Source organism: Herpailurus yagouaroundi, unplaced genomic scaffold, assembly GCF_014898765.1.
Source record: "Herpailurus yagouaroundi ecotype Mexico unplaced genomic scaffold, PumYag 141, whole genome shotgun sequence".
NCBI classification, from domain to species: Eukaryota; Metazoa; Chordata; class Mammalia; order Carnivora; family Felidae; genus Herpailurus; species Herpailurus yagouaroundi.
This window is the reverse complement of record NW_024412396.1, coordinates 50,089,175-50,109,824: the sequence shown is the minus strand read 5'-3', so window position 1 is coordinate 50,109,824 and position 20,650 is coordinate 50,089,175. Positions and strand designations below refer to the sequence as shown.

Below are 20,650 nucleotides of genomic sequence, written 5' to 3'. Positions count from 1 at the left end.
GGGGCCAGCCCTGTGGCCATGGGCCATTGCTATCCCAAGCTTCAGAGTCTACTCACTCGTGGCAGCTGTTCCCAAGTTTCAGTGGGCAGGAGAAGCACCCAAGGGTTTACTAAAAATGTGCAACTTCAGGCTGCAGCTCTGGAGGTGTCTTTAGGCCCGGGGGAAGGTCCAGGCTGCCTAAAAGCTCCATTTTGAGCAGCTTATACCTGACATCATGGGTCCTTACTTAAGGCTTAAGGAAGAAAGGAGTACTCTTTCTGACCCTGGAATAAACCTTCCTTCTTATCCAACCTCATAGGACATCACTACAACGTTGGCCTGTGGCTCATCCTAATGAACCGAGGCAATGAGATATGTTTCTTGAAGTATCCCAAAGAAAACAGAACACACTGGGGTTCCAAATGTTCTTTTTATATTAGAGCTCTATTCTTATCTTTACCAGCAGATACAAATATGGACGGGGGTCTGAAGTCCAGTCTCTGCATTCCACATGCCACTTATAGGCACTGCAGAAACTTGAACCATTGTCTGTCTGTCTTAAAAAAAAAAAAAACACACGCTTGTTTTGGGGGAAGGGAGGTAGGGACACGGGGAAATGACACGGTTGTTGGAGGTGGTGGGGGGGGGGGATCGTATGATCTGTTTTGTTTATTACCAAGACTTGGACTTGCCATGAGAAGTCCAGTACAGGAGAGACGACGTGAAAAGTACTTGGTTAAGTGAAGGAGAGATCTGGAGTCCGGCCTCACACCGGATAAGCAAGTGGTGAGTGCAGTAAGAAATCAGGTTGAGGACTCAAATCTGACGGTTACCTAGGGCAATTCCAAGCGGTCTAGTAGGTCTCAAAGGTTTTTTGTCTTTTGGTTTTTAAACTGGGCTCATACCCTCTTATCCTCTCCCACAAGAGCCATATGCTGAGTCTCCCCAAACGTCTCATTTCCTGGTTCTACACATCACTTAGGGAATCATGAAGGAACTCCGATTTGTCTCCCGTTAACCAATTCACAACCAAATTAGCAAACGGTTAAGATGGACCTCAAGCTACTAACCAGAAATCCCATGAATACGTTCTCTCTTCTCCCGCAAAGTGACGGTCTTCATCCCTCACACGCAAACAAGACGCTTCAATGTGCTCAAACCTGTTTTCGTTCGCTAAGAAGTCAATAAAGTCCCTTTGCTCTCTTCCTTGTTGGGTGTCATTCTTCCTTTGGGGTTTCCATGCTGAGTCTATAGCACCCTGTTGTAGAAACCCCAGACTCTGGATCCTCGCCCAGTACTCCCTAGGGCAGCTAAGTCAGTCCTTGGGTGGGCTCTGTAGCCCACCTTTCAACCTCTTCTTCCACAGAAGCCAGAGAGAGGGCCGGGGAAAGGTGAGGGGGCAAGGGAGCAGAGGTCAAGTGGAAAGCCATCAGGGGCTGTGCGGCCTCCTTCTGACGAACTGTTTACGGGTGCAGATCCACTGGCCACTAGAGGACCTGTCTGCTGCGGGCTGACAACGGACACATTTGCACATACGAGCTTCCCAGGTACAGGAGCTGCCCGCGGGGAGCGACCTGGGCCCGCCATCTGCTGAAACCAAATGGAAGAATAAAACCTCTCTTTCCGAGTTCCCATTTCTAAAACAGAGTTTCAAAACTTGCCCAGCAAGGGCGTAAAACACCAAGTTGGCCCCATTTCAGGCTCGTGTGTGAGTACCGATTGTTGGGGGAAATTAGTAAATGGAAAAAAAGAAAATAAAAATAGAATTACTTTATTAATTTTAGAAATCAGTAATTCCAAAGGGTGCCCTTACCATGGCTCATGTGGTCAGCAGCACACCAACTTTTCTCCGCTCTCTGGGAAACTTGTGATGTATGCTTCCCCCTTCCCCCAAACCCTCAGAAAAGGGAAGAACAACTTTGGTAGATACTGTTGTTGGGGTTTTAGGCTTGTAGGAAGTAAAGCTTAATACTGCAATCTGGAAAAGAAGAGGAAGCAAAATGCAAATAGCCAAAGAGCCTCTTTTATATCGTCTCTGTGTGGTAGCAGGAGAGGGACAGAGAAGACCTAAGTAGGTTGGGGGAGGAGGTAAAAGGGGTGAAAGATACATGTGTGCTCTGATGGGGTACATAACGTATCAGTGGAAGGTCCCCACTGCCAAGTTCAATCAAAACCCAGCCGATGTGTTTTCCTGTTGTCTCAGTAAAAGTCTGGAGTGGCTGAATGGCAACAATCTACTGCCACCGCCGCTTGAAGGCTCTGGGGGGGGAGGCAGCAAAAAAAAAAAAAAAAAAAAAAAAAAAAAAAAAACCATGGACCCCTTGCAGCGCCTCCGACACACCCATGGCAGTAGCGGGACAGCAAATAGGTTCTTCCTCAGTGCGGCTGTGGCTCATCTTTTAGTGTGAGCAGGATCTGAAACAAAGAACCAACCGCTAAGTGACCTAAATGAGGACATGGGGTTTCACTTCCTTACAATAACGTCTGGTTTAGTCAGCATTACGGAAGACTAAGGAAGTTGTGGCCAAATAAATGAAGTTCACCTTGAACTGGAAGACCTGTCATTTTAACCACTTTTGTTGGAAACCTTTCTAACGCACTCCGGTTCTGCTGCTGCTTTTTTTGTGTGCTGCTTAGTTTCTTCCCCCTTCTCCCCCCCCCCCCCCACCCCGTAAGAACATTTTATCCCTTTTGCTTCTTAAACAGAAGATGCTAAAATATGTGAATCCTTGCTAGAAGTGTAGGGCCAGCACAATTAGCATTCAGTATCGAACTGCATGGAAACACTGCTCTATGCACACCTCTGAGCGTGTCTAAAACTCTGCCGAACAGCAGGTTGTCAGAATACACTCTGCCTTGTACCCCTGTCCTTATCCCCCATATATGCACCTACATCCCGTCACCTGGTTTAAGACAAAGACATTACCATTACCCCGAGTCCCCTGTGAGGCCCTCCCATTGCCTGCCCATTTCCACTCTCCTCAATTTTGTGTTTATCCTTCCCGTTTGTTTTTTAAAAACAGGTTTATTCACCACATATACTCATATCCCTAAATATATGTCGTTTCGTTTTATGTGGTTTTCAATTTCCCAGTGCTGCTATAACTATTATTACATGTGATCTCAGCACACAGCTGGGAGAATTTCTTCAGTTATATACTTAGGAGCGTAACCGCTGGGTCATGGACACTTGCCTCTTCAACTCTCTAAAAAACGAAGCCGTATTACATTCCAGAGCGGTTGCGCCAGTTCACCCCCTACCCCCACAGCACTGGATGGGCTTCCCCTGCTTCTCTGCCTCACCTACCGGTGGAGGAGGGGTGTTGCCTGAGTTTAAAATATTTGCCAGTCAAGTGTCCTACTGTGGTTCCAATTAGCATTTTCCCCAATTAGGAATGAGGTTGAGGGACGCCTGGGTGGCTCAGTCAGGTTAAGCCTCTGTTGGTTTCTGCTCAGGTCAAGATCTCTCCAGACTTGTGAGATGGAGACCCTCCCCGATGCGCGTTCTCTTTCTCTCAAAATAAATAAGCTTAAAAAAAAAAAAAAAAGGAATGAAGTTGAGCCTCTTTTCAAGTATCTATGGCGCATACATGTTTTTTCTTCTGTGAAATGTCTGGACATGGCTTTTGCTTATTTTCTTACTGAGTTTACTGTTTATTGATTAAAAAAAAAAAAAACCGCTTCAATGAGCTATAAGCCACATACCACACAATTCACCCATTTAATGTGTATAATCCGGTGGCTTTAGTATATTCAGAGTTGTGCATCTCCCACCACAATCACTTCCAGAACATTTTCATTGAAAGAAGGCGAAACCCCATGCCTCTTAGCCATCACTCTCACACATCTCATCCTCCAGCCCCAGGCAACGACTAATCTTTCCAGTCTCTACAGATCTGCCGATTCGTGACATTTCATATGAGTGGAATCACACAATATGTGGTCTTTTGTGTCTGGCTCCTTTCACTTAGCATGATGTTTTCAAGGATCATCATGTTGTAGCATGTAGCAGTACTCTATTCCTTTTTCTTTTTTAAGTTTGTTTACTTATTTTGAGAGAAAGCGAGAGAGTGAGTGGGGGAGGGGCAGAGAGAGAAGGAGAGAAAGAATCCCAAGCAGGCTCTGCACTGTCAGCAGAGCCCGATGCGGGGCTTGAACTCATGAGATGTGAGATCATGACCTGAGCCGAAGTCGAACGCTTAACCGACTGAGCCACCCAGGCATCCCAAGATGGATGGTTTGTTTAAAAAAATTTTTTTGTTAAATAAAAAAATGTTAGATATACACACAAAATAGCATAGTGTAAGACACCTCCACGTTCCATGTTCCCAGCATCTCACTTTGATAATTACCAACATTCTACCATTCTTTTTCTCTCTCCCTCCCCCAGTTTCCTCCCCCTGGAGTACTTCAAAGCAAACCCAAGGTAACACATCATTTCACCTATAAAAACTTCACAATGTATCTCTAATGATATTAAGGGCTTAAAAAAAAAAGAACTACAAAATAAAACAAAAAACCTACAATATCTTTATGGTGTCTTAGAAGTTCTCAATTTGAACAAAGTCAAATTTATCAATCTCCATCTTCACAGTCTGCACTTTTTGGGGCTAATGTAAGAAATCTTTTCCTTACCCCATGGTCATAATGGTATCCTCCTATGATGCTTTATATAAGATGGGACACTTTTTTTTTTTGCCTGTCATTTTTAAGTCTTTAATCCAACCTAAAATTATCTAGAGTGTGAAGCACAGATCTAATTTCATTTTCCCCACACAATAACTAACTATTCTAGTTATTATTGATGGAAAAGTCCATCCTTACCTTCTTTAATGGCAACACCTCTCTGTTATAAACTGTTTTCACATAGGAGACCAGTTTTAGGTTTTCTCTATTCTGTGCCAACACCATGCTCCCTTTTTTTATTAAAAAAATTTTTTTTAAATGTAATCTCTGCCAACGTGGGTCTTGAACTCTCGGCCCCTAGATCAAGAGTCACACGTTCCACCGACTGAGCCAGCCAGGTGCCCCTACCCCATGCTCTCTTAATTACTTTAGTTTGGTAATAATTCTTGGTGTCTAGTAAGACAAGTGACACATGGCCTCTATCTCTCACTCTCATTCTTTTTTTTTTTTTTTTAACGTGTATGTATGTATGTATGTATGTAGAGAGAAATGCGTGCACCAGCTGGGGGAGGGGCAGAGAGAGAGGGAGAGAGAGAATTCCAAGCAGACTCCATGATGTCAATGCAGAGCCCGACGTGGAGCCTGATACCGCAAACTGTGAGATATGTTTCAAGAGTCAGATGCTCAACTGAATGAGCCACCCAGATGCCCCTCACTCTCATTCTTTAGTAGTACGAGGGTTATTCTTGGCCCTTTTCCCTTCCATGTAAACTTTAAAATCAGCTTGTCAAATTAAAAAAAACAACTAACTAATGCCCTCTTAAATCTATCGATCAATTTTGGGACGAACCGACATCTTTACCAAACTGACCTTTGATCTTGGAACATGTACATCTCTCCATTATTTTGGTTTTTAAAGTGATTTTCACTATGTTTTTATAATTTTTAAAATAATAGGTGTCATATTTTTTGTTAAGATTTTTCCTTAGGTACATTATACGTCTTCGTGATTATACTTTTGATACAGAGGGTATCTTTTCCTATAATCACACACTCTATTGCTGATGTACGGAAAGATCATTAAATTCTCTTGTAAAGGTAATAATTTATTTGAATACTCTTTTTGGGTATCTGATGAGACAAATATATTATCTGAGAATATGGACAGATTTGCATCTTCCTTTCTGATTCCCGTGTCATTTCCTTTCCTTATTTTACTTTACGGACTAGGACTTCCAGTACAACACTCAGGAGAAGGGATAGGCTTCCCTTGTCTTGCTTCTCATCTTAAAGGGAATCTTTAAAAGTTTTCCAATGAATAGTGTGATGGCTATTGCTGTCTATTTGTAGAGATACTTCATAATTAGGCTCCCTTCTATTCTTAGTGACCTGGGAATTTTTTTTTAAAGTGATGAATGAATATGCTGAATTTTATCAACTGCTTATTCTGTATCCATTGAGAGGAGCATATGATTCTTTTCCCTTTAATCTGTTACTGTAGTAACTACATTAGTCAATTTTTAAACGTTAAGTAATCCTTGAATCTCTGGAATAAACCTAACTTGATCATGATTTTTTTTTTTTTTTACATTGCTGGACTCAGTTTGCTAATGTTTTATTCGTAATTTTTTCACATTTATATCCACAATTAAGAAGATGTTGTGATTTTAGAATTTTTGTGGGAGGGCTGTCCTGGGTAGGTTTTGCTATTAAGATAGTAAGAGCTGAGAAGTGTTCCCTGTTTTCCTCTATTCTGGAAGAGTTTGTAGAAGGTTGGTATATCTGATCCTTGGATGTCCAGGAAAACCATAAAAACCTGCTGTTGTATTTGTGGAATCATTTTTGTTCTTGGTTAAATTTCCTAATAATTAAAGAATATTAGGGCTTCGTAATTCTTTTTGAGCAAATTCTTCTAAGTTAAATACTACATGTGTATCCATCTCACCAAAGTTTTAAAAAGGTATCAGTACGAAGTTATTCATAATGTTGTCCATCTGTTTAATCTCTGAGGCATATATAATAATGTCTCCATTCATTCCTCTCAATGGTGCTTATTTTCTATTTCATTATTTTCTTCCTTTACCTTTATTATTATGTATTTGTCTTTACTTTTTACTTTCTTTGGACTTATTTTGTTGTGAAATTCTTAGGCCAGATTCTTAGCACATTAACTTTGAGCCTCTACCCTCTCCCTACTATGAATTTAAGTTTTCCTTGAATATTGCTTAGCTACATTCCTCAGGGTTTTGGTGAACGGTATTTTCTAATCATATTATGATTTTTTTTTTTTTTTTTGGTGAGTTAATTCTTAATTTAATCCGACATGTGAGGATTTTCCAGTTATCTTTTTGTTACTGCGTTGTGACCAGGAAAGATGGCCTTCGAAATGTGATTCAAAGCCATATCTGCTAGGTCAAGCCTCTCAACTGTGTGGTTCAAATTTCCTAAAATATAACTGATTTTCAGACTGCTTGATCTACCAATTATTGAGTTATATTAAATCATTCCAATATGAATGTGGGTTTGTCTATTTCTCCTTGTGGTTCTGTTAATTTTTTTGTCCAATACAGTCTTTACAAATATGCATTTTATTTAATTAAAAAAATCAGTAGATAAGCTAGTGAAACTAAATCAACAAAAAAAGGCTAAATGCTTTCTGGTGAATCTTTAGAACTTTTAGCCATAATGTAGTGACCGTCTTTATTTCTTGATATGTTTTTTTTTTTTTTGTCTTAAAATCAATTTTTCTGATAAATATAGCTATATCCCCTGGCATATCTTTTGCCAAACTTTTTCTTTGATTCTTTTTTATATACTTATGTTTTAGATAGGTCTCTTTCAAGCAGCCTAAAAGTGGAGTTTTGAAAATCTAGGCCAACAATATATCCATCTCTGGTTGACCATTTCCTGCACCCCTCTACTGCTACTACCTTGCCCCTGCCTGGTGCAGTAGCCACAGAGATGCTGTTAAATCCAAAATCAGCTCATGCATGACTCTGCCCAGAACCCCAACTCCCACTTCACTCAGAAGGAAGGTGCAAGTCCTTTCGTTGGCCCGTTGGGTCCTTTGTGGTCCGGCCCTCTTTGTCTCTCCAGTCTCATCTACACCCACTCTCCTCGCACCCTACACTGTGGCCCACTGGCCTGCCTGTACTTCCCAAACACGGCAGCCGTGATCCCTCTTCAAGGCACGTGCTCATGCTGTTCCCTCAGCCTGGAATTCCCTTCCCTACATATCCACCGGCTCATTCCCTCACCTCCTTCAGGGCTTTATTCAAATGCTACTCTTCCTGACTGATCGATTTAGAATAGTCACTTTCCCCATTCTCTATGTTTCATGTTTTGTTTTGTTTTGTTTTTTTCACTCTAGAACCCTCACCACTGTCTAATGTACTATTTGGGTTACTTATTTGGTTTGTTGTCTCTCTCTCTCCAATTAAGGATTTGGGGCCGTTTTGTTCACCGCTCTGTGCTATGTGCCTAGTAGTGTTTAGCATATAGTAGATACTCAATAAATACTGTTGAATGAATCAATCTTCTACTTTCACTGGGACATTAGTGCACTCACACTTTTGTAGTTACAAATACTTTGTTATTTCTACTGTCTTAAGTCGTGCTTCCTATTTGTCCCTACTCTTCTTTGTTTTCTTTTCCTCCTTGAAGTTTTATAATCTCTATTCTTTTAGTTGTTACTCTATTTTTGCCTTTGTATATACTGATTATGTAAAGCTGAAATTAATCATCATCTTTAGCTTTTCACTGTACAAGATCAAGTTAGACTACTTTAACTCTCATCATACCGCCTGCCTTGATTAACAAGACTGGTGTTGAATATTTTCATCCCCTCCTTCTTAGCCTCCCAAGAACATTATTATTTTATTATGATATCTGCCCATATTTGTAAACATTCTTTGCTTGTAGTTCCTCTTTGCATTTCAGACCTTCGAAATGTGTATTTTCATGTACCACGAAATGTGGTATTACCTTCCTCTGTTTGAAATATCCATTCTTTATTTTATTTGTTTTTAAATGTAAAGTAAATAAAATTATTTTATGCATTCGATAGTGTATACATTTAGTCAGTTTTTATCTTTTCTAACTTAACATCACAAATTTAATATCAATGACATTTCAAAAGGAAGTTTCAAGATTAAAATGTTAGCTTCTCTAAAAAAACAGACGTTTCACAATAAACATAGATTATTCTGAATTTATATAAAATTAGTATTTATTTAATTTACCAGATACTCAAATCTTTACCTTGTACACTTAAAAAAACAGAATTACTACCTCAGATAATCTAAGATTATTTTAGCCTTTAAGCAACTGATTCTGGTCCCCATGCAGCGCTCTGGTAGATACACAGGGTCCTTTCTATACTCAGTACCTCTACAGGAGCTCCCAAGCAGCCAACATCTCACAATTCAAGTTTAAATACATGATTGTAATGGACATTATTCTCCATCCACACAGAGTTCAACTAATTTCTTTACTAAAGGATTGGATTTGGTATTTCTTTGACACTTTTCTTGGTTGCTTAACCACAGTCTGTGACATTTTAATGCTTTTGGATTTTTTGAGCAAGTTTTTGGCCATACCCTTTGCTCTCACTTTTCTTTGATTACTTTTTTTCATCATGATAAGTGTATTATTTAAGCCCCATCACCTACCTCACCCATCCCTCCATCCACCTCCTCTCTGGTAACCATCAGTTTATTCTCCATAGTGGAGTCTATTTCTTGGTTTGTCTATTTCTCTCTCTTCTTTAATTTTCCTTTGCTCACGAAATATCCATTCTTTAGAATCTTTGCTTTCCTTTTGTGAATTCTTCTGGGTTTTAAATGTTGAAAAATGTCTTCATTTCATCCACATCTTTGAAAGATATTTTCACTTACAATATTTTTCTGACTGGCTGATTATTTTCTCTCATCAGTGGCCACGTAACACTGTAGTTCGGCTTCCACTCTTGCTGTTGAGAAGTATGCTGTCAGTCAAACTGGCATTCCTCTGGAAAGCCTTCTTTGGTCTCCAGGTGCTTTGAACACCTTTTCGTTGTCTTTAGTATTCTAAAGTTTCAGTATGGTGTGTTGAGATGTGGATTTGTTGTGGTTCACTGCAACTGGTGTATCTTTTCATTAGTTTTGGAATATTTTTAATTATTACAGGCTCTAAGAGGACACCTCCTCTTTGCCGAAACCTGGGATTGGACCAGTCTAATGCTCTCCCACCTGAGATATTTTGGCTCCAGTTTTGGTATATTTTTAGCCATTATCCCTTCAACTATTGTCCCGGTCCCATTCTTTTTCTTTCTAGAACTCCAATTATCTGGATATCTATCAGGCCTTCTCACGTGATTTTTAATCATTCTGTCCTGCAGTTCACATAATTTCTTTAAATAAATATAGCTTTGAGTTCACTAAATATCTTTTCAGCTGGGTCTAACCTGCAGTTAAGCCCAGCCATTGATTTCAAAACTTTAGTTACTTATATCTTTGTAATTCTGAAAGTCTACATAGTTCTTTTTCAAATCTGTTTAGTTATAATTTTAATCTTTTGATTTTACTCATACTTTCTACTCCTTCCTTTCATTTCTCTCAACACATGAGAAAATTTATTTTTTATTGTATGTCTGATAATTTCAGTATCTTTGTCTTTGTAGGTCTGATAGTGTCATCTGTTGTTTTTGCTGACTTTTGCTTATGGTGCCATGTTTCCTTATTTGTTTTGTGATTTTTAACTGTGATCACAGTTCTTCGGAATTTATTTGAGGGGCGCTTGGGTGGCTCAGTTGGTTGAGCGTCTGACTTCGGCTCAGGTCGTGATCTCACAGCTTATGAGTTTGAGACTTACGTTGGGCTCTGCGCTGACAGCTCGGAACCTGGAGCCTGTTTCGGATTCTGTGTCTCCCTCTCTCTCTGCCCCTCCCCCAATCACCCTCTGTCTCTCTCAAAAATAAACATTAAAAAAAAATAATTTATTTGAGATTTGAATGAAGGAAGATCCCTCCAGAAAAACTATGCATTATATTAGGTGCCTGGGGCCACTATTAGCTTAGGACCACCTTGGATTAAATTCTCAGTTTCAAGTTTTTCAGGGAACCTAGGGAATGTCAACTCACGCCCAAGCTTACACGAGGGCCAGTTTGTGGTTACAAATGTTCACAGAAGAGTCCCCTACTCCATCTCACTCAGCACCAAGGTCCGAGACAGGCAGTTTTCTTCCAGTGCCTGAGATGGTAAAGGTAAAGTGGGAAGGGAGGGTTTATTTCTGGTTGAACTTTACATGGAGAATACAGCCCTTTGGGCTTCCATCTTTAGGTAAAGGGTCTCCAATTAGACTCTCCACCTGTTTTCCCTGACACCTGCCATGATTCTAGTCCAGAGCTGCTGGGATCTCCACTCCTGCCTGCTGACTTGGTTCTGGGCTGATAAGGGCAGGGACAATACCTAGGACAACCATGTTACTGCCCTCCCCCCCACCCCCTCACGTCCTTTGTGGCCACGATCACAGCCGTGCTCTTTTACGGTAGAATTCTGAAAAACCAGTCACTGAAGCTGCCCGTCTTCTTTTTGGCTTTGATATCCTGACCTGGAAATTTTTTGTTTTGTGTATGTGTATGTGAAATGGCTGTGGATCACACTATTTATACACTCACTTGGCATTTATCAAATAAATGAAGTTACAGCAATATTATTAGGTTAGTTTTAAGTCAACAAGCAACATAGACATAAAATATTAGCAGAACTACCCTTAAAAATCTTGAAGCACCTGTAAAATACATTGTGGTGGTTTGGCAACTGAGTCCAACGAACCCAATCTGTCCTCCAGCTACTGTTCTCCCATTAGCATCATATTAAGTAACTGGCTGGAGCTACTGTAATAGCAAATAAAATTATTTTCAGCACCGTGATCCACACCTGCTGAGGTGAAGTGCACGAGAAGCACCTAGGCACGGAGAACTGCTGTGGGCACCGATCATGCTCATGCTCACTTTGAGGAGTAAGTTCCCTGAGAGGAATGGTGGACAGACTTTCCTAGACCACCAAATCATTGCTTCTTACACCACTTTTGAGGGCAGGGGTCGGGTGGGGGTGGGGGGTCTGTGTCTTGCATGTGTGGTTGGTTTCCTGCGATGCACTCTTTGAAGTGCAGAGACCACGTCTTGCAAATCTTCACAGGACCTGAGCGCCCAGCATTTTGCCATGTACATATTTACATGGAGGCTGCTTGGGAAATACTGGATCGACGGATGTGGGAAATGATCGATAGCAGTGCTCCCTATGGGCAGCAAAAGACTTCCAACTAACAGTACAAACTTGGCCTCTGAAATACCACAGCCTCGTGTGATAAGCAGCAATCCACGCTCCAGATCAGTGCTCCTACTACCCGTCAGCTGTCTTAAGGAAAGGGAAGTAAATTTTCAATGAGATCATCGGACTCAAGGCTTTTCTAGTTGAGAAAAAACAAAGAATGCACCATGACTTCCACACCACTAAAGGAGGCCCAGACCTCAAACAACATGAACATATAACTGGAGCTATTTTTCTCCCTCCAAGGTCTCAAGTGAACAGGAGAAGTAAAATTAAAAGCTTTTTTTTTTTTTTAAATTACCTAAATGCAAAGGCTTTTGTAAATTGTGCCTCTTAGATCTGCCCCTAAGGCCCTTTCCAACTGATCAGAGTGGCCTTGATAGTACCTTCTGGCAACATTCTGGCTTGATGAGAGAGTGAATGAATCCATTTATTTATATCCTGAGTGACATGAGGAGAAAGGGACAGCTGGGGAGCGAGGGCCAACCTGCTGTCCCCTCACCTTCCTGGGCACGGCTCCAGCGTGTAGGAATGAACAACACAGGCACAAGAGCATCAGATCCAGTTCGTGAAACCCTGCCTGGTGACACGGAGGCGCCGGGCACAGCTGCACGGGCTTTGTTCAGAGAAAAGGCAGCCCCGAGCAGCTCTGGAGTGCAGCCACAGGGGACAGGGGAGCGAATTGGCTGACCACAGGAGCACCGAGAGCTCATGCCCTCCCAGGACCTTCTTCATTTCTAGTGAGCAACAGGGCACTCAGTTTCACTCTTGGATGTTAAATGCACCCTGGGTCAAGTGTCCATCTGGGGGACATTTACTTTCTACTTGCAAGTAACTGGAGAACTGAAGTCATATATACAATAAGCTGAATTCTTCCCCCCAAAATGTTCCATAACTTATTTCTGAAAGTATAGTTAACTCCTATCAACCTTTAAACCATGTTCCCCTTATTCTGGTTCATTTTCTTATTACAAAAAAAGCAGTGGGGCGCCTGGGTGGCGCAGTCGGTTAAGCGTCTGACTTCAGCCAGGTCACGATCTCGCGGTCGGTGAGTTCGAGCCCCGCGTCGGGCTCTGGGCTGATGGCTCAGAGCCTGGAGCCTGTTTCCGATTCTGTGTCTCCCTCTCTCTCTGCCCCTCCCCCGTTCATGCTCTATCTCTCTCTGTCCCAAAAATAAATAAACGTTGAAAAAAAAATTAAAAAAAAAAAACAGTAAAATGGGCATGGTAGGGTGACATTGTGGAATAGAAAGAAAGATAGAATGACTTTCAAATGTGACTCAGTGAAAAATGTTTCTTTTTGTAACTCCATTTAGATAGTCAAGGACATACTATTTCACACGTTTGCAGCCTTTTTTTTTTGCATAAGAATACTTAATAACTTCCCTTTTATGAAAATTTCAAAATTGCAAGGCTGATCTAAATCAAAGTTCTTGAGATTTAATTCCATGATCTATGTACATCTAGTTTTTTTTTGTTTTGTGTTTTTAATGTTTAAGAAAGAAAGTATGCGCGAGGGGAGCTGGGGCAGAGAGGGAGGGAGACAGAGGATCCAAAGGCAAGCTCCGCACAGAAAGCAGCGAGCCCAATGCGGGCTCGAACTCCTGAACCACGAGATCATGACCTGAGCCGAAATCAGACACTTAACAAACCAACTGAGCCACTCAGGCGCCCGACATCTATCTAGTTTTGAAGCATAATCCACTTAAGCATATCTGGGATGTGTGTGTGTGTGTGTGTGTGTGTGTGTGTGTGTGTGTGTGCGCGCGCGCACGCACATATAAATTTATATATAAGATGTTTATATACAATGTAAATATATGTGTATATCAATATATATATATTTGTGTATATCAAAAATATATATATATTTTGTGTATATAAAAATATATGTATATAATCTGGATTTATAAAACAAATCACTAAATCATTAAAAGGAAAGTGATATATTTCACAAAAAGTGCATTTACTTTCTTAAAAAGATTTAATTTCTTCATAGAAAGTTCTAATAATGAAGAATGGTAGAGTAACACAAGGATATTTGCTTAAATCTGATTTTTTTTTCTATTTATTGGCCTTCTAATCTTTGGGATTTAAAAATAATGATTACTGTTTTCTGAGCATAGGACAAATACATGCTCACTGTAGAAAGTCTTTGGTGGGGTCTAAGATAGATTTTTATATAGCTTTGAGTTCAAAAGAATTGATAATACAGAGGCATTTTGTCTATTCTAGAATAATAATTTCTAGCCTGATACAAATTCCATCTCATTCCGCCTAGAGTAGACACAGCATTAATTCAAAAAAGATGCTGGACATTGGTTCTCTGCCTAAAGATCAACAGAACAGAGGACTTTGAATTACTTGAGGAAGATAAAGGAAGGGACTCTAGACAACTGACTTTCAAACTTATTTTTAGTAAAAAAATACATGATATATGAATATACACATAAATATCTTTCTGACCTGAACAGAAGTCTCACAAAACAATTCTTACTTTTATCATAGAGGACCCTGGTATTTTTCTTTCTATTCTATCCTGTTCTGTTGCAGGAGGGGTGGAGGGAAGAGAAAGACATGATGGTTATGATCAGGGGTATGCTAGTAAATGTTTACCAACTGGTTCTCTGTGGTAAAACAGAGGCCCCAGCTTTGTGGTGTTGGCTGATTTCCACCACAGCCAAGTTCAAGTAACCAACATGAAGTTGGTGAAAGCAGTGTTGGGAAGACATGCACCACTGGCTCTGGGACGCCTGGTTGGGACCCACTAATTGATCTGATGACCAACTCTTTGGTCATGACCCACAGTTCACAAACCACTGCTCTGGAGTCTAGAGAATCAAACTCATTAGTATTTAACAGGAAACTGAGAGGGGCGAGTAGACATGGTCTCCAGGAGGTACTGAGTGACAGCACCTGTACTCAGGATGACAAGCTGCCTGGGCACTGGTCTGAGGGGAACCTACTCTGGTGCCCACTCTGACCTGGTATCATCTGCCTTCAGCTTCCCCAAAATAGATCATCTTGGGGAAATGAGAAGTATCGAGCAATGACTTTAGGAAAATGCCAGTCTTCCTGAGTTTGTTTCTTTCTTGTAATGTGGGAATAATACTAATGATAATAATTTGTGTGCTTTGGCTAAGGGTCACATAAGATAAACTATATGCAAACATTCTGAAAATTATAAAGGACTCTACAGGGCATAGTCACACAAAAATGGTTCAATTTAACAAAATCTTAATCACGGGCAATTTTAAAATATCATCTGAGCTCATCAATCATTCCCGCCCCCTTGACTCTCCCTTCTGTGGGTCTCTGAGAGTCTGAAATATCCAGGTGCCTCTTAAGGCTGCCTCCTTGGATGGTTCCACTGGCTCTTCTTTCTTCTTTGGCTTTGCTTCCAACCCCTTGCTCCCCGACATTCTTTCCCTCAGATAATTTATCCACTCACAGCTTTAATAGGTAAACTCTACATCTGGCTCACATTTCTCCCTAGCTTTTGAGAAGACTTTTCTCAGTTTAATGTGCAGCCATCATGTCAAATTTGACTTAAAAAACATTTTTTTTAAGTTTTTAAATTTATTTTGAGAGAAAGAGCACAAGCAGAGGAGAGGCAGAGAGGATCCCAAGCAGACTCCCTGCCGTCAGTGCAAAGTCCAATGAGATGCTCGATCCCACAAACTGTGAGATCGTGCCCTTAGCCAAATCAATAGTCGGACACTCAACTGAGTGAGCCATCCAGGTGCCCCCAAATTTGGCTTTTAAAATACTAACAGTGTTATTTGTCCTACTCACCCACAAAACTAGGTACTCTAATTCTATCAACTGCACTCCTAATAGCCCAGTTACCAAGATTTTCTTTTTTTCTTAGAGCCAGCTGCTCAACTGACTGAACTACCCAGGAGCCCCAGCAAGGTTGAATTTAAAGAACTCGCATCCACTTCCCCATTAGCATGGCTGCTATGAAAAAGAGAGAGAGAGAGAGAGAGAGAGAGAGAGAGAGAGAGAAAGAGAGAGAGAGAGAGAAGCAAAGCAAAGCAAAAAGAAAAGAAGTATTAGTGAGGATGTGGAGAAATGGAACTCTTGGGTACTGTTGCTAGGAATGAAAATGGTACAGCTACTATGGAAAAGAATATGGCAGTTCTCCACAAAATTAAAAATGGAATTACTATACAATTCAGCACTTCTACCTCTGGATATACACCCAGAAGAACTGAAAGCAGACTTGAAGAGATATTTGTACACCCACGTTCACAGCAGCAGTATTCCTAACAGTCAGAAGGGAGAAGCAAATCCAGTATCCATTGTCAGAGGGATTAATAAAACGTGATACATACGTACAATAGAGTATTATTCAGCCTTACGGGAAGGAAATGCAGATGTGCCACAACACGGCTGAACCTCGAAGACATTATGCTGAGTGAGATAAGCCAGTCACAAAAAGACAAATACTGTGCGATTCCACTTCCACGTGGTATCTAGAATAGTCAAATTCATCAGGACAGAAAAGAGAACAGGGGCTGCCAGGAGATGGGAGAGAGGAGAATGGGGAGTTATTGTTTAATGAGTAGAGTCTTAGTTTTGCAAAATAAAGTTCCGTGTTGGAAAGGAGTTCTAGAGATGGACGGTGGTGATGGCTGCACAAAAATGCATATGTACTTAATCCACTGAACTGTAACACTTAAAAATGGTTACAGTGGTAAATTCTGTGTTAAATGTAGTTTGCCACAATTAAGAGAGAGAGAGTCAATAACAGTAGATATTGCTCTATCGCTTATTCTGCTGCAGGCATCGTATGAAGTATTTACTGCACACATTGTCTTACTTACCCCTGGTTTGCACAGCTGCAAAGAAGCTAAGGGTTGAAAGTAGGGGAAATCTACGATTTTTATCTACCTAATATCCCTTCCCATCTGCTGTGGTTTCGGCTCCTCTCACCTCCTTTGGAAAACTGCTCCCCACCTGTTCTATTCCAGTCAGGTGATTACCGCCAGACTATAAATGCCAGTGCAATACCCTCTTTTTTTTTTTTTTTTTTTAAATTCCAGTATAGTTAGCATATAGTGTTCTATTAGTTACAGGCATACAGTATCGTCATTCAACAATTTCATGCATTATCCAGCGCGCATCACGACAAGTACACTCCTAAATCCTCTTTACCTATTTCACCCACCTCGTTTCTGGTAACCATCAGTTTGTTCTCTAGAATTAAGAGAGCCTCACACCCTCTTGAGCACAAAAGTTGGCAGGCGATCCGGACCTGGCCTAGGGCCCCACCCCCGGGGCCACAGCAACCGCCATAAGAGGTGGTCCTGTCATCCAAGCCAAGCCAATCACAGCCCTTTCTGGGGACCTCTACGTACTAACGTAGAAACACTCTCTTTACTCTGCGGTCATTGAGCTGGAAAGAATAAGGCTGGAGCTGATGAAACTACTCCCCTCCATATGGGGATGTAGCTGATCTGCCACATGGAAGAAACCACAGAAAGAAGGAAAGAGGGAGGTTAATGAAGTTGTGAAGAGACGTGTAAGGAGATGGAGAAAGATGAGGCAGAGAGGGATGGAGAAAAGGAAAGACCTGACCACACCGGAGGTCCTGGAGCCATCCTAGTTCTCTACAGAAGTCAGCAGACGCACCCCTTCTCTTAGGTGGCTGAGCTGGGATTTGTTACTGTGGTGGCTTCTGGGGGCCACTGACTGGGGCTCATGTGTCAAAATCGTCAGAGTGCAGGTGGAAGCTGAAGTTCTATGGGTGTGAATGAAAGAACAAGCCCCGAGGAAAGAAACACACACAGAAGAGAAAAACTCAAGGGCAGAACTGACTGACGTGTCCCTCAGAAGAAGGGTCACTCCAGTCTTTGGTGAAGCAAGGTGTTAGATAGGCATGTGGCAGGAAACCGATCTTGGAACTGATCTTCTTGATCTTCTAAACAGCACCCATGGAAGGAATATACAAAGTCTCAGCTAAAAAAGGAGGCAAGAAGAAACATTCCTCATGCAATTGCTGGGATAATTAAGTGAGGAAACTCCACGTAAAAACCCCAGCCCTCGGGGCAGAGCAGGTGCTCAATGGAGAGCAGTTCTTGCTCTCATGAGTCTTCAAACTGCAACGACAGGAAGAGGGGACCGGACAATGCGGACGACCACGTGAGAGAACACCACAGGAGTTCAAAGGCTCTTTGTGGTAACTTAAATTTCATCTCTTCAGTGCCTTTCTCTTTAAAACCAGTTGTGCTACATTCACAGTAATCCATGCATTTTCTATACACTAATGATGAAGTAGCAGAATGAGAAATTAAGCAAACCATCCCATTTGTAATTGCACCAAGAACAAGAAGATACGTAGGGATAAATCTAACCAAAGAGGTGAAAGACCTGTACTCTGAACACTGTAATACGCCGATGAAAGACACTGAAGACGACACAAAGAAATGGAAAGACATTCCATGCCCGTGGGCTGGAAGAGCAAATATTGTTAAAATGTCTGTACTACCCAAAGCAATCTACATACTTGAGACAATCACTGTTAAAATACCAAGAGCATTTTTGCAGAACTAGGAGAAATAATCTTAAAATTTGTAGGGAACCACAGAAGACCCCGACAGCCAAGGCAGTCCTGAAAAAGAAGAACAAAACTGGAAGCATCACAATCCCAGATTTCAAGATTTACTACAAAGCTGAAGCACTCAAACAGTGTGGTACCGGCACAAAACAGACACATAGATCAATAGAAGAGAATAGAGGGCCCAGAAATAAACCCAGGATTATATGGTGAATCAATGAACTTATGACAAAGCGGGCAAGAATATGCCATGGGGGAAAAAAGCTAATCTCTCCAACCAATGGTGCCGGGAAAACTGGACAGCCACATGCAAAAGAATGAAACTGGGCCACTTTTTACACCACATACAAAAATAAACTCAAAATGGATTAAAGACCTAAATGTAGACCTGAAACCATTAAAATCCTAGAAGGGAGCAAAGACAGTAATTTCTCTGACATCGGCTGTAGCAATATTTTTCTAGATGTGTCTCCTCAGGCAAGGGAAACAAAGGCAAAAATAAACTATTGGGACTACACAAAAATAAAAAGCCTCTGCACAGCAAAGGAAACAAAACAAAAAGACAACCTACTGAGAAGGAAGAGGATGTCTGCATATGATATATCTGATAGAGTTAATATCCAAAATATATAAAGAATTTATACAACTCAAGATGAAAAAACCTAAATAATCTAATTAAAAATGGGCATAAGACATGAACAGACATTTCTCCAAAGAAGACATACAGATGGCCAACAGACACATGAAAAGATGCTCAACCTCACTTATCATGAGGGACATGGAAATCAAAACTATGAGCTATTACGTCACACCTGTCAGAATCCGAAGCAGGCTCCAGGCTCTGAGCTGTCAGCACAGAGCCCAACATGGGGCTCGAACTCATGAGCCACGAGATCATTACCTGAGCCCAAGTCAGACGCTCAACCGACTGAGCCACCCAGGCACTCCTAAAGGCATTTTTAAAATAGCTTCCTCACTACAAAACAGAAACAAAAACAAGAAACGTAGGGGTACCTGGGTGGCTCAGCTGGTTAAGTGCCTGACTCTTGATTTCAGCTTAGGTCACGACTCAGGGTTCGTGAAAGGGAGCTCCGCTTCAGGCTGCTTGGGATTCTCTCTCTCCCTCCTCACTGCCCCTCTGCTGCTCCCCACGCTCATGCTCAGTCTCAAAAATAAACATAAAAAAAAATTAATCCATGCACAAATTAAAAAAAAAAATCAAATGATAACAAGAGATACGGAGTTAAAAGTCTCTTCTACTCCAGACTCACTACTGGTGTGTGTGCCCTTCTCTGAGCAGAGTCCATGCACATACAAATGTATTTTCCTGCTGCCCTTTTTACACAAATGGGAACGTAACCTCCCGTGGGTTTTTCTGGGTATCTTTTATTTAACAATATATCTCGGAAACTGTTCCATACCAGCATAAACATCTACCTCAGGGCAACTCTTAAGGTAATCCATAGAATTATTCAAATCTGAAGGCATCTTTTTAACGAGGATCACCTTGTGAGATCCCTGTACTGTCCCCCTCTGGTTCCACAGCTTTGTGTAAGGAAAAGTGAAAGAGACCTAGAATCAGTCTGTCATCTTGTTATCGTGCAACCAGGAGATAACAGGAAACAGCTTCTTCCTCTCTTAAAACAAAGGGCCACCCAAGGGGGAGTTCCGATGAAGCAGGAGCCAAATTGTTGAAGCTTAGTATTTGGAGGTACTATTACAAGTGATAGCTCTTTGAATGTTCTGAAAGTTAAAGGGGGAGTTTAACCTCATATTAGCATCATTTAAGAGGCCAAAAAGAGGGCTGTTGGTGAAAAGAAATCTGACCGTGCTTGGGAGTAAGGACAGCTTTGCCACATAGACTCTGATCGTTAGAAAAACAGGAGACAATCAAGCTGACAATGCTACTAATTTTAGAGGCTAAAGCTACTGGAATCTCAGCATACTTACTGAGGACTCAGATGTCAGCTCGCTATCACCACAGAGCAGATGTCCTTTGGATCCTCTGAACTAAAAGCTGGGTTCAACTATCACCCATCCTCCTCTTGTAGAGCTCTTCCTATTGGTTCTGGAAGTACTCCTGAAGAGGTCTGTTCCTTTATACTTACCTTCCGGACCAATCCGTAGAGCCCACTAATCATTTTTTGCTCCTTACGAGATTTTCTAAAATGTAC

The 20,650-nt window shown here is 41.3% G+C and overlaps 1 protein-coding gene across 4 annotated transcripts in view; it reads right to left on the bottom strand.

Annotated features, from left to right (window-relative positions):
• Window positions 1-1,734: 1,734 nt before the first annotated feature.
• The window catches only part of TTLL5 (tubulin tyrosine ligase like 5), a 284,194-nt gene continuing 265,278 nt past the window's right edge, over window positions 1,735-20,650 (bottom strand). For all 4 annotated transcript variants that reach the window (XM_040477756.1, XM_040477758.1, XM_040477763.1 and 1 more), the window contains one exon: window positions 1,735-2,394. Coding sequence is in view for 2 of the 4 variants with exons in the window: in XM_040477758.1 (XP_040333692.1) it covers window positions 2,372-2,394 (23 nt within the window). In the remaining 2 variants the exon portion in view is untranslated. The remainder of the gene's footprint in view (window positions 2,395-20,650) is intronic.